Genomic DNA, 14,770 nt, shown 5'->3' on the forward strand with positions numbered 1-14,770 from the left:
AGGCCACTCAGAGCTTCCTCAACCGCCGTCGAGACGAAGGAGGAAAGGGGTTGGAAAAGCTAGGGTTTGAAGATAAAAGGTAAAAAGATTTGTTTGACGATTGGGTATGAGCCCTCAATCGGTCAGAGGCTTCTATATTTATAGGGTGGGAGGTCTTTTCCTGCAAGAAAGTCCCGTTTCAACTCCAATTCAACTAGGACTCTTGATTCCTTCTCGGACTAAGTTAGACCGGTCTGACCGGTAAGGCAAGTCGGTCAGACCGGTTTCGCCTATCAGATCGGCTTTTGAACCTGATCAGCGACGCTACCACTTTTGGGCGTCAACACATATATTAAACCAAAACCCACCTTAATTACATTTTGTAAACTTGAAAAATGTTGCAAGCATTGTTCGATTTGTGCTGCAAGCAGTAAGAAAATACGGCGGCGAGGAAGATTGAGATTGTTCACTAGTCTACCACCACTTGAAGCTGAGGCCTGCACCAAGTTCTCCCATATCTTACCTGCCTCCTCACCACCATCTTCTCCACGTCGCTCCATGGGCACTCCTGCTCCTGCACCACCTCCCACTCCTAGAGCTCCATGGCGGCGTCGGCGGCGAGGAGGTTGCCCGGGACGGCGCGGCTGCGGCCGCGTAGGGCGAGGCCGTGGTGGTAGCGGCGCGGGAGCACGTCGCCGACCCTGATCTCGAGCGCCGGGACCTCGCGCGGGAGGCGCGCCCACCGCCTGGCGAGCACGGCGGTGGAGAGCGCGGTGCGGGTGTCGAGGCAGCGCAGGATGAGGCGGAGCAGGTTGTCGGGCAGTGCGCTCAGGCGGTCCGTGCTGCCGCCATCGTCCGAGATAGGGCGCGCGCACCGACGCGGCCTCTTGATCCTGGCCATGGCTACTGGCTGGTTTGCTCGATCTGGTAGCTAGAGCAAATGGCCTTATTAGGCGGGTTGACTGGTGCAAACGAAATCAGTCTCGAACGCGGCATCTACGACGTGGCATCGATCTCCAGAGCCGGAATCGTACTTCGAGATCAGAGATGCCACTAGCTAGCCTCGGTTAGTTTAAGTCTGGCAGGGATACTCTCTGTTCTTGGGTACAAGTACAACTCCGGCGAGCTTAGTGGCGTAACAATGCCCTCTGTGCATCAATGCAGTCCTTGGCTGCGGCGGCGCGTTTGGCACGGCACTGGCCGTGTCCGCGGGCTGGTGCACGAGGGGAGCCATGGCCGTGCGACGGCCGATGGCAGCGGTCAGTTAAGAGAACAAAGGATGGTGATTATAAAGCCTAATGACGATCATGCATAAACAGAGGAAATCTATCGGCGAGGATCAAATTCAAATAACCTGGACATATTGGCACATATCATGAACATACATATTTCAACTTCACCACGCCGTGCCTGATTTATTCCTGGTGAGCATTACAAAACAAGAGACAACCCTAACATTTGTAGTCCAAAACTCGCCTCGTGCAGGAGCGTACAACACCATTATAGGCTAAGGAGAAGTCGAAGTCTACCAAGCTCACTCAAACCTTACATTACCATCCCTCCGTCAATGGTAAGCACCTGCGTGTAACATGGGTTAGTTGAAATGCTACGAAGTAGAACTCTGAAAGTTTGAGGGCAAATGTAGTCAGTGTCATGCACCTATCCGGTGATGTAGCTAGCCGCAGGATTAAGGGCCAAAAACTCGACTAAACCCGCAACTTCCTCTGGTTGGCCGTATCTCCCTGGAAGTTGTATGACAACATGTATAGTTAATGGTGACAGCTGCCGTTTGAATGCAGAGGAAAAACAAGAGCCGAGCAATATGAAATATCTCAATATGATGTGTTTTCATATTCTACTAAAACTAATGGGTTATGGTTCTATAAAATCCAGCCCGTGCCACTCTGCATCAATGAGCAACTGCAAAAGAATATGCTTGGGTTTTATAAAAGATGGAGTAAATACGGCTTTTAGTTTACTGTTTTCCTTTCTAGCCTCTACAAATTAGTACTCTGCTCTTGCAGTCTATCTAAATATCAAAGGCCGTTTTAACTCTAGCTGTCCCACGCTGCTATCTGTAGTAATAAATACCAGAATGATCTTCCTCTTACAAACATTAAATGGTGCATCACTAATGAATACCAGCTAGTAACTTTCGTTTGGAGCATCACTAAAGAACCATAAAACAAAGCAAGTTAACAATGCTACTTGTCCAATGGTGCAGCTTAAGACGCTAATACAAAGGTGTTGTACACAGGAACAGCTAAGCTGCGTACAGCTTACCTAATGGATCTCAAGCTCTTCCCCAAGCTCGGCAGTCATATCAGATGCAATGAACCCTGGTGCAATAGAATTCACCTGCATGTATATTCAGAACAGTTTCAGAATGCAGACTAGCCTAACCTCACAGGTGAGTTAATAGTGAAAGATAAAGATCATACATTGATATTTCTGCTTGCATATTCCCTGGCAACTGTTTTTGTGAAGCCAATAACCCCAGCTTTGGCTGCACTATAATTAGCTTGGCCAACATTACCAGTAAGCCCAACGACAGATGCTATGTTGATAATTCTCCCCTGCATTTTGCAATAAAAATACACACATTACTAACCATGAAAAAATATCAAACAAGGAAACTTTTGACAGCAACTTCTTGAAAGTCAGAGACTTGAAGAGTACAAGACAAATACAAATATAAGTAGTGGTAACAAACTATCAGTCCATGACCTTCTGTGTGTATTTGCCTACCTTCTGAGGCACAACACAATAATAATGTATTGTTAATGTGGGGTATGGATTAATATTAGTTCTTTTGCTTCACACCACCTCAAAGAGAACAAAACATATACAAGTAATATAACAAACTATCAGCCCATGACCTTCCATGTGTATTTGCCTAACTACTGAGGCACAACACAACAATAGTGAACTATGAATGTGGGTTATGCTTTAATATTTCTTTTGCTTCACACCACTTTCAGTTATATAATATTTTACGAACACAAAGTAAGAAAATCATGCAAGGAGGCACTCATTTCGTTGTAATTCTCCAAGTAAATTAAGTGTAATATGAAGAGCAGAGAAATATTACCTTTTTCTTCTTCATCATTACTTTAGTAGCAGCCTGCAAAGAATATGTTGCTGTAAGATGCATCTAACAATTCAAGTAATTTCAAAATAAAGAAATATTATAAACTCACTTGTGTGCACAGGAAGACACCTGTAAGATTCAGATCAATTACATCTTGCCACTGAGATTTCTTCATCCTCATCAATAATGTGTCTCGTGTAATCCCTAATAAAAAATTGTTTTATTTGACTAAACAAATCAACTGAATAGGTAGCAGAAAAAAGTGCACTGTGTCACGGGAACATACCTGCATTGTTTACCAGCACATCTATTGTTCCCCATTTATCCATAGCCTAATTGATTTAAGAACTAATCATAACCATGTCCAAATAAAGATTGATGTAAAAGTGAAAAGGAACATTTTCTTTCTGTAAACAAACTACACTTACTGCTTTCATCGTAGATTCTACATCAGCTTCTTTTGAAACATCTCCTCCGAAGGTGATAGCCTCACCCACCAGACGCTTCAATCTGCAAAAATAGCACTCTTCAAGTAGGAAAGGGGACAAAGAAAGTAAAATGAAAAGTAGAGCCAAATGTTGGTCTCTGCATATTTGTAAGCAGAAAACTATCACAGAATTGATAGTGGTGAATTTTAATCAACCACATTCAAGAATCACCATTCTGTTTCTGTATAGTTCTTGCACTGTTGTTACTATCTACTGGTCTCTATATTTGCCATTACAATGGTTAAAACCATGAAACATAATTCAAGGTGATTGTTTAACTGTTTTGCAATTGCAGTGTCTCTAAAATGGCAGTGAAAATTAGGAATAATGACACTGTCACTTCTCCAGATAGATGAATAAAACATGATAATAGTTCTATGTACTCCTTTGTAAGGCCAAACATGAAAGAAGAATTCAGAATGAGATAAATAACTTTGCAACGCTGAGAATCAAGGAGAGGGATAGCAATAATAATGTTCTGCAAGGAATAAGTCTGATCACTTCTAGTGAAATCCAAATCAATTAATCAGTAACTATTGAAGATTGTGTTTGTGTTAGATGAGCCCTCTAATAGAAACTGACAGACAAACAAATAATAGACAACAAAGTAATTTGTGAATCCACATGCTCACCTCTTTGGAGACATCTTCAGCTTCTTTTGATGAGCGGGCATAGTTCACCTCTATGGGCGCTCCTCCACCAAGGGCAGTTGCTCCACTACCAACGCTCCTCCACCTCGGGTGGTTACTCTAGCACCGGCAACAGGTAAGTAGATGTGATATGTAGTTAGGAAAAATTATAGATAATTTAGTTAGAAAAATAGGTCGGAAAATTAAAAATGATGGGAAAAATAGGTAAAGAAATAGGCATGAAAGTTTAGTTTAAAAAAAACAGATGCGACAGTTTCGTTAGAAAAAACTGATAGGAAATATACATTGGTAAAACAGCTATTAGGAAAATTGTAGTTAGTAAAACTTAGTTTCTTGTCAATGCTCTTGTGACTTGCTGCCTCTTACGGCAAATAAATCTTGAAGACATATGGAGCTAAGTCAAACAAGCAACCAATATCACATATCATTATCGAATGGCAAACAAATACCAATACACGTTCGGACACAATAGAAATAAAAATGACAATCTCCTAAGTCAAACAAGCAATATATATAAACTGTGTCATTGTTATATTGATATGAAAAACAAATACCGTACACGGAAAAACTTGAAAAAGAAATCCAGCTTTTGTTTAGATTGCGACCACCTCAAGCAACATGGGTCATTCATTTTCTGCATATTAGACCTAACCTTTTAGTAGGTGCAAGCAAAATGCTTTTCTTTTCAGCTCACTGTCAATCCGGACACCTCAGTCATATCAATCTTATCCACACCCTTTGGCAACTCCCGATCAAAGTGATAAACAATATTTGCTAACATGATCTCAATTGAGGCCAATGCAAAATTCATCCCTGGGCACATCCTCCGTCCTGATCCAAAAGGCAACAATTGAAAGTCCTTCCCTCTAAAATCAACTCCCTTGACTTCTCCATTCCGAATGAACCTCTCTGGCATGAACTCCTCTGCGGCATCCCACACCATGGGATCCCGACCGATTGCCCAAACATTAACCAGCGCAGTCGTGCCAGCAGGAACTTCAAAGCTTTCAACATGACAATCCTCTAAGGAGAGATGGGGCAGAAGGAGTGGCGATGGTGGATGTAGACGGAGCGTTTCTTTTTATAACAGCTTTAAGGATATGTCATCCCAATGAGGTCATCTTCGTTGATGGTGTTCTGGTCCTTAGGAATGCTGCTCCCTAACCTCATGTTGTAACTTGGCCATAGCTTCTTTGTGAAGCATGAGCTCAGCCATGGCGAATTCTAGGACCAGGTACGCAGTGTCTGTGCCTGCTGCAAACATATTCTGCAGTTTCATGTTTAGATTAATTACTAGAAATAGATAAAGAATACAATACAAAGAACGATGTAATCTGTCTTCTCAAGGAAATTAGGGAGCAAAAGAGAATTGGTGAACTCACAACCAAGATTCCCTTGATGCCGTCTCTGGTGAGCCCATACTCCTCTTCTACAGATAGCAACACTTGTACGAAGTCACACTCCTGGTCGTTATCACCACCATCCTCATGGTGCGCCGCCGGTGCTCTGGCTTTCTCACTTGCGTGCTCGTCGATCAGCTTGTCAAGGATCCTGTCCCACCCATCCCTTAACCTCTCAGCCTTGCGACGCGCCGACAACACGAGCATGCCTCCTGCTTGTTAGATTTAACTTAATCTGTCATTAACTTAAAACAGGATCTTAATCTTAGTCTAATCATGATCACTAACTTAATTAATGCGGAAACTTGAGATTAAACTAATTAACCAGAGCCTTCAGATGCCATCTGTAGTCGAAGTTGGGGTAGATGATGCTGAAGCAGGACGTGATCTTCACCTGATTAGGATCTAGATGACCCTGCCTGGTGAAGAACTTGATGTAGATGTGGATGAACTGCTTCCAGATGTGGCAGTCGGGCTTCCAACCCCTCCAGGCTCCAGCACTCTAATTGATCGGTGTTTAGACTAATGGCATGATTAGATGCGTTAAGCGCCCTCTCAAGAGGTATGTAGTGCTGTGGGGCCGGGGCCGACTCCAAAATATCCCTACGGTCACCTGCCGATCACGGGGACGCGAGTAACAAACTCGCTAATATTTCTCACGTTTGTTGGTGCAGGTGGACGTGCACGCAATCTTTGGTGTTGGCCAAGATCACATTCCAACACTGCTGCCTTGGCGAGGCCAGGGTAGGAGATCTCCAGGTTGAATCCTGCTAACAGGGCCATCCCTTCGTCGATAAGATCTTGGAACACCCTGTCCCTCCCCTCCACCCTGAACGACCGGCCTGCCACAGCGTGGCACACCATGTCGCTGGTGAACTTTCTCAGTAGGTCGCTCATGTCCACCGCCGTGCGTGGTACCGCCGCACCATGGATCTTGTTGATCACCAGCGCTACCTACTACTACCTCCGTTCCAAATTGTAGGTCATTTTGATTTTTCTAGTTCTAGAAAAGCTAAAACGACCTACAATTTGGGACGGAGGGAGTACAAGCGTGCCATGGCTCAGTGTTTGATGAACAGCAAGTAAACTGTAAATATAATAAGAGGAAATTCCTTATTATACACCACTTAAAAGATTATAAAATTTAATTGCAAACTTTGTTATGGCGTATACAAGGAATTGCCTTTAAATGTACTCCTTGATTAGCCATGATTATTACCTCTTCCTCACGGGCGCGCGTTAGGACAGCACCTTCTTCGTGCTGAGCAGGTGCGTGGTGGCCAGCTTCTTCGCCAGCCGCCACCGCTCGCCGTAGGGTGCCATGGCGACGTCCGACGGCCCATAGGTGAGCACGTCCCCGCAGACGGACCTTGGCCGCAAGGAAAACGTCTGGTCGTGCGTGCGCAGGACGGCCTGCGCAGCGCGCATGGACGAGGCCACCAGCGTCGGGACGAAGCCAAGGCGGAGCATCATGAAGTCCTCGCCGCCGTGCCGCGAGGCGAGGCTCCGCAGGGAGACGTGCGGCAGCGCTCCGACGAGGTGGACGTACGTGCCCGATCAGCGGCAGCGCCGGAGGGGAGGGAGGCAGCCTCTTTCTTGCTCGTCCTTTCCCTGGCCACGTGATGGAGAAGCAGCGCAGCAGCACGAAGAGTAGTAGGAGAGGAAGGAGTGTCTTGCCGCCGGCGAGTCTCCAGCGAGCTGCTCATCAAGAACTGGTACTTTGGCCATGAGCACTAGAAGTTAGGATATGTTTTGGTGCTGTGGGCCTGTTGGAATTGAATTCGATCTTATAAATGCATGTGGTAGTGTGTGAGTCTGGGGAAAGAGAGATGCTAAAGAGCAGGTGACTGAATTTGGTCGTCCTCTCGGTAGAGCAACCGTGATTGCAAATGGTTTGGTGTGGACCCTGCTTTAACGACATATCAAATCATATGATTCATATCTTGGACACTAATGGGCGTGGCTGTCGCCCAAGGGAAATGTAAATTATATGTCAGATAAACTTAGTATAATTGGATTCAAAGAACAGATGATGTTGTATAGTTTGTTGGAACTACAGAAACAATATGTTTAATTTTCATGCTAACACTACTACAGAATATGCTATCAACGCTGGCCCATCATAGCCGATTTTGCGTGGGCCGGCGGTGATAGAGTTTTACAGCCGGTTTTGAAGTTGGTGGGGGCAGCATCCTTCAAAACCGGCGGTGATGCTCACTTTCACCGCTGGTTGGTGGGTAAAACCGGCGGTGAAAGTATTACCGCCAGATTTTAACCTCAGCCGGCGGTGAAACAGGGCACGGACCAAAAAAAACCTTTCATTCCACTTAATTCCATCTCACGTCCACGCTACACCCCCCCTCGCCCCCTCTCCCCCTCAGTCTCTCACTCTCTCCCTCCCTCCCGCCGCTCTCTCCTCCCTCATCCCTCCTCTCTCGCCGCCCTCTCCTCCCTCCCACCCGATGCCCTCTCCTCCTTCCTCCCTTCCTCCCGCCACCCTCTCCTCCCCCCTCCCTCCTCTCGCGTCGCCCCACACCTCCGGCCCCTCTGCTCCCCCCTCCACTCGCCCCTCACCGGACTAGATCTGCTAGTAAGGAGCGGCGGCGGGGCACGACGGGTCAACGTGCGGAGCGGTGGCATCCTCTAGATTCGGCGGCGGGAACGGGAGCGGCGGCGGCACATGGGGAGGAGCTGATCTAGCGGCGGGAGCGATGGCGCATGGGGAGAAGCAGATCCAACGGGAGCGGCGCATGGCGGGCCCAGCGGTGGCGGCGGTGGAGACAGTGAGCCCCTCTCTCTCACACTGTCTCTCTTGGATCAGGGGCGGATCCAGTCGGTGCGGCCGGGCTCTAGCGTGGTGCGGGCAGGGCACCGGTGGGGCCGGTGCGACCGGATCCAGGGTGGGGATTCTTTTTTTTATTTTTTAACTCGCATCACCGCCAGATCTTGGTTTGGCGGTGATAGGGTTTCCCGTCACCACCGCCTTCTATACGACGGATCCAAAACCGGTGATGATAATAGGTTTGAAGCCGGCGGTGATGAAGGGCTGTGGAGTAGTGCAATTTCTTTTGACTAAGTTATCTTTGTGGGTATAAACCCATTGTACATGAACCAGCATGTAAAAATCTTAATCTTGTGGTAGTTTAATTTCCACAATAAATTATTAACATTCAGGTGCGTAAGATTGATTGCAGATCTTTGCCGTTAATCTATCACCAACAAGAGATCTTTTAAACTCAATGTTGGAAGGGTGATAGGAAATAACCTCAGCAACTGTAGCTTATCTTCTATGAGCAATGCTACATAGACTATAGGATAGTATTGCTCTTTTAAAGTGGTAGAACATAGCCATTTACCTTTCCAGAATCTGATTTGAGTTCCGGTTTGCAACTTAAAGTTACCAAAATCTAGGAGTTGTTACTTTACTCCCATCAGACCACTCCAAAATTGAGAATAATCACCAAAATTCTTTATTTTCCACTTGAGCAATTGTTTTGTTATTATGATATTTTCTTTTAAGTAATCTTTGCCGATCCCATCTTTGTTAATTAATTAAAGAGCCACTTGCTTAATAAACACTTAGAGCTGTTTGAGCCCCCAGGCATCCAAAATTGATGGCCTGGATCCAGCAGCTTGGGCGAGGTATCCGACACCACAGCCCTATTCAATCACGTTACGGTAGTTACCCCTCCCCTTCCACGGTCACCGGCAACCAGATCGACGACGCTGCCGCCGCCGCCATTGGCCGCGTGAGAGCTCTCCTTAACCAGCGCCACACCGTGGAAGGAGGATGCTGCCAACATGCTCTACAGCGGCACCACCATCGTTGAGGAAGCTGGCAATCCCGTCCTCGTAAAGACGGTCAAGGTCAGCAACTGGCACCCAGCTCGACGGCTATACCACGGCCACCATTGGCTGCGTGAGAGCAATAAATCGGCATCCAGCTTGACGGCGCCGCCGCGGCAGCCATTGGCTGCATGAGAGCAATCCCTTTGCTCATCTCTCTCTCCCAGGAGCACATCGTCATCGTCGTGCCAAATTTTGTGATTTGCTTCCACGCAATTTGTTAGTCATGCAGCTCTTCCTCGAGAGGATTGGTTCAAAAGTACTTCCTCCGTTCCATATTGCAGGTTATTTTAATATTTCTAGATTCACTAGTTCATCAACCCGCACTCCCGCACGGGCCAATATTCTTAAAAACTATTTTATTTAAAAATTAAACTTCTACCTAATAATCAAAATTGTTTACCTACTGCTCTCTCATTTTTTCAATATTTCAATATTTTCATCCACATATAGATGTGTACTTATCTTCGTCCGTTTGTGATTGATTTTTAATTACAGCTTTGTTACAATGCTTTTAAAGCACCAGTGGTACTTGTAGGTACTTTCCTTTTTTATCCTTCTTATCAAAAAGAATTAAATATATTTACACATAATAAAAAGGGCATCATAATAATTTTACTTGGTCCCACCAAATTGGTACTTCTCTTTAGATACTTCATGGTACTTCTTTGTTTCCACCGTTCAATTTCGCTAGATGGGCAGCTCTCATTTTTTCCAAGCACTCTAAATATGGTCTTTTAATTAATAATTACTCTATACACTTTTTCATCCATACTCACACTTTTTTAATTTTGTATCGCACCTCCATACATTATATTTAGCATAAAAATCATTATTTTTCATCACTTCTTCACATACATGTATAAACGTTCTACATGGTTACACTCATCATGCGTATATACCTTAACTTAGTATTTCTATATTAACAATGGCATAAATAAGTAATTTAAAGCCATATATTAGTTTACCTTTAGACATTTCTATATGACGCACATGAAAATAATTAGGTCAATATTTAGGTGTTTACTTTAGATTATTTTTAATAACGACATGCATCATTAACTTAGATACAAATTTAGAATGACATTTTAATTTATATTTTATAATCATATGCATGAGTAAATTGAATGAAGATTATGGAGTTATTTTAGATTTTTTTATAATGGTAGAACTCAATAATTTCGATATAGGTTTAGGGTTTATTTTAGAATATTTTCAGAATGATAGTGGTGGGTAACATTTTAGAAAATATAATAGATCAATGACTATGATTATTAGAGTTTACATGATTGATGTTTGATGTTTCTGATTTTTATGAGAATTTGTCTTTTATTTTCAGCATGTCTCGTGAGAACTAATGCGGAGTTTCCAATGGAAATAAATGAGGCCACGTTGCAACAAACTATTCGAACACAATACTTATATAGATATATACTTATTACTTTCATCCGATTATGATAAATTTTAGTTCGTAATTACTCTATAACGTTTTGATCCACATTTATAATCCTTAACTTTTCACTTTGCATCGCATATATGCGCTTGAATTTATTTAATGGACCCTGAGTTTGAGCTATAATTTTAACATAGCAATTTATATTCCAATCACTTCCTCTATATTTTTTATAAATGGTGATACACATCATGCCTATATACCTTAATTATTATATCATATATCAATAGGGTAAGAAATAGACAATTTAAAATCATATATTGGTGTATATTTATAATTAAGGTGACTTGGATTCAAATACAGGGTTTCCTCATGTTATTTTTGATAATAGTATATGTGGGTAATATAGATGAAAATTTAAGAGGTTATTTTAAGTTATTTTTTAAGTACTAGTGGCGGACAATTTAGTTGCAAACTTAGGGAGTTAATTTAAGTATTGTTTATAATGGCATAAGTGGGTAATTTTAATGAAGATTAGGGATTACTTTAGTTTATTTATATAATAGTAGAGGTGGGTAATTTAGATATATATTTAGGGTTACTTTAGTCTATTTTCATAATGTTATAGGTGAGTAATTTTTTAGAAAATATAATAGATCTAATGATCATGATGGTTTGAGTCTACATATTGATGGTCAGTTGTTTTATTTTTTGTGAGAATTTTTATAGTTGAGTGTCCACCTAAGATCCTAGATGGCTCTACCTAGAGGCTTCTAAGACTTAGGTGGCTTCACTGTAGTAAGAACCTCTACACGATGAAAACAAATAATGAGCGTGATCATAAATAATGAGCGTGATCATCCATACTGATTCCCCTATAATATGTTACAGTTAACGTTTACGATACCACTCCGCACAAACCAAACATCACCTTATTTTTATATTGAAATTACACCTACTTTACACATGTTAGTTGGCTATTTGTTATGTTTTCAGTCATATATGGACGGTTTCGATATGTTTTGTGATTCCCACGGCGTTGGATGTGTTTGGATGTTGTTATCGTGTTCACGGCATTATATGGGCCAAAAGCTGCTTAGTGTTAAATGTCCCGTGTCAGTTTCCAGGCCCACTCTGCAGGTGCCATTTTACAGGATTGGTATTATGGATTCGAGTCAGCAGGTCATATTGTTGTCTTATACTTATACTATGTGCAACCCACTCATGGGCCATGCTGGCCCAACCTTGGTAGTTGTCCTTGATGAACTGATTGGTTTTTTACTTTTTTTTTTAAGAATGCATTCTTTTTTCACTTCAAGCATAATTCCCAGGATTGAGCGAGTTGCTGGAAGGCTTAAACGTATAGGAGCATAGGAGTTCCTAAATACAAAGAGATGGTATATGTTTCAGATTCAAATTCCAGAACACCAACTTTGTTTGCTTCAGTTGGGAAACATCTCTACTCTGCATATTTGTGCTAACCTTTTCTTTTCGGCACAATGTTCAGAGTTCAGAAGTGTGCTGTACATTGTTTGACAAGTGCATTTGAGCAATTTGTTTTAATTAAGGCATGCAAGAGAGCTAAGAACATTACCTTAGCAACTGCAATCTCCCAGAGGATGTCAGTGGTCCAGTTCAGATTTCCTGTGGAAATGTATATTAGTAAATCATGGCTAGTAAGACATCTATAGTTGAGCAGGTTACACCGATTTACACCATTGTGATGCATGTTTTGTAGTATTAAAAAATTGTGAGTGCTTCTATGCAACAGCTGCACGAAATTAGAAGAACACAACGCACAATTCCTGCACCGCTACTGATTCTCTTCAGTGTCAGGACTCAGAATTAGCAATCCCAAATGCAGGAGCGCGCCAAGCTTCTACAGCTAACACCACACAAGACATAGCAGCCCCAAATGCAGAAGCGCATCAAGCTTCGCCCAAGGCAACCATGAGCCCGACCCAGACGTCGGTGCCGGCACCGGTCCAGGCGTTCCCGCAGGCGACCGGAGCGCCGGCGGCAGCCGCACCGGGCCCTGCGTCTGCCTGACGCCGGTGCCGTTCTTCCAATCTGACGACATCTCGTTCTGCATCCAGACCTCCGATGCTGCAACAGGGCGCAAGGAATGGAACAGTGAAGTCGAAATTGCAGTGTCCCTCACTGACATAGTAACACTGACCTGTTCTGGACAACGTGAGGTTGGCGTCGTCGTAGTTCACCGGCCAGAGGAAGTAGCCGAGGAGCCCTCGACGCGCGGCGAAGGCGAGCTTCTCGGCCACGACGGCCGCGCCGTCGAAGGCGACCCAGACGTCGCCCACGGACAGGTAGGACGCCACGGACGCGTTGTCGTACGCCGTGGTGGCCGTGCGCCGGCCGCCCCCGCCGGCGGAGGCGGCGGCGAGCCGCTGGACCTCGGCGTAGGACATGACGCCGGTGGCGTTGCTCCCGCGCTGCTTGGGCCCCGCAGCGACGACGGGCGCGCCGACGCCGGCGTTGGCCTTGTTGCGCAGGAACCACGAGCGGCCGTAGAGCGGGATGCCCATGACCACCTTGCCCGCCGGGAGGCCGGCGTCGATCCACGACACGACTCCGTAGCTCGCCGAGAAGTGGGACGCCCGGTCGTAGAGCGGCGCGTCGAAGGCCGTCGTGGCGTTGGCGCCGCCCGGCGGTCGGAGCCCGAACGCGGCGACGTTGACCCAGTCGAGGCACCTCGCCAGGGCCTCGGACGGGTAGTCGACGCTGGGGAGCGGCGCGGCGAAGACGTGGCTGGAGAAGTAGGCCGTGGCGGTGAGCAGGAACCCGGGGGGCGCGGCGGCGCGCCACTCGGAGACGAGGAATCCGAGGTCGGCCATCTCGACCGCCGACGCCGGGAACCGCCACGCGACGTCAAGCCCGTCGAAGCCGCTGTCGCGGGCGAGCGCGACGGCAGCGGCGCCGAACGCCGCGCGGGACGCCGGGTCCGCCGCCATGGCGGCGAACGCCGGGTCGGCCTGGGAACCGGCCGCCGCCCCCGCGACGCCGGCGGTGCCGACGGAGAGCAGGGTCCTGAGGTTGCGGTTCCTGGACTTGAGCGCCGGGGAGAATGCGGCGAGGAGGCCCGCCTGGTCCGGGTCCGTCGGGAGCACGAGCTTGCGGGTGGTCGGGTGCACGGCGAGGGCCGAGTAGTAGAGGTGCGTGTAGTGGGAGGCGTCGAGCGCGGCGAGCGGGCGGAGGCGGGCGGCCGCGGCGAGGTAGAAGCCGGCGCGCACCGTCGTCCCTCGGGCGTCGTCGGGCGGCGCAGGAGCCGCCGACGCAGCGAGGGAGAGCGAGACCATGGCAACGGCGAGGAGGGTGGAGGAGGCGGACGACGGCATCGCCGGCGGCGGGGAGGTGGTGGGAGCTCGGCGGAGGGGGCGGTCGGAGTGGGTGGGGATCGGAGTCGGAGCGAGGAGGCCGGTGTCGTCGGTTGCGGTTGTGCTGGTGTCATTGGAGGGAAACATTGGAGGAATCTTGGCCGCGTTGGTATGCAGGTGTTTGATTCTACCAGTGCCTTGCGAACTGCAAAGCTACTGCAAAAGCTCAAACAGTTACGGAGCTGTAATTGTCTGCTCTGTGGAACACTGACGTGGTGAACACTGACGCTGGAACAGCGCTTAGTTTTTCAGGCGTGGTGCCTCTGCAAATCCCATAAAAACTCGCCTAGTTTACGATGGGTATAGAGTTTCACATGCAAGCAGTGTTGTGCACTGCTTAGTATTAACAAGACAAGGCGAGAGTATTGTTGATGATTGGCCTCATCATTGCATTGGGTAAGGATGATCGTCCCGTGACAAGCTGTACCGATAGGGGTCCCCTGACCGTTGATGTCAGCAGGACCGGTCCCAAGTTTGCATTTGCATTTCGTAAAATCTAGATTGAGAGACCTCCTCCTCTTTACCTATGTG

At 46.3% G+C, this 14,770-nt stretch overlaps 1 protein-coding gene and 2 pseudogenes across 2 annotated transcripts; all 3 read right to left on the reverse strand.

Annotated features, from left to right (window-relative positions):
- Nucleotides 1-1,350: 1,350 nt before the first annotated feature.
- On the reverse strand, nt 1,351-4,828 carry LOC101756837 (annotated as a pseudogene).
- LOC101757248 lies at nt 4,297-6,691 on the reverse strand (annotated as a pseudogene).
- A 5,573-nt stretch (nt 6,692-12,264) lies between these two features.
- Nucleotides 12,265-14,519, reverse strand: LOC101782620 (probable chitinase 10). Of its 2 annotated transcripts, none has more exons than XM_012847299.2 (2): nt 13,027-14,519; nt 12,265-12,491 (listed from the first exon to the last, which is right to left on the reverse strand). In XM_012847299.2, exons 1-2 carry the CDS (start codon nt 14,324-14,326, stop codon nt 12,358-12,360), a joined length of 1,434 nt encoding a protein of 477 aa, XP_012702753.1. In that variant the 5' UTR covers nt 14,327-14,519; the 3' UTR covers nt 12,265-12,357. The 2 variants fall into 2 exon arrangements, with proteins under 2 accessions (XP_012702753.1, XP_012702752.1); XM_012847298.2 differs by lacking the exon at nt 12,265-12,491 and adding an exon at nt 12,500-12,953.
- Nucleotides 14,520-14,770: the final 251 nt, after the last annotated feature.

This window comes from Setaria italica, chromosome VII (genome assembly GCF_000263155.2).
Source record: "Setaria italica strain Yugu1 chromosome VII, Setaria_italica_v2.0, whole genome shotgun sequence".
In the NCBI taxonomy this organism is placed as follows: Eukaryota; Viridiplantae; Streptophyta; class Magnoliopsida; order Poales; family Poaceae; genus Setaria; species Setaria italica.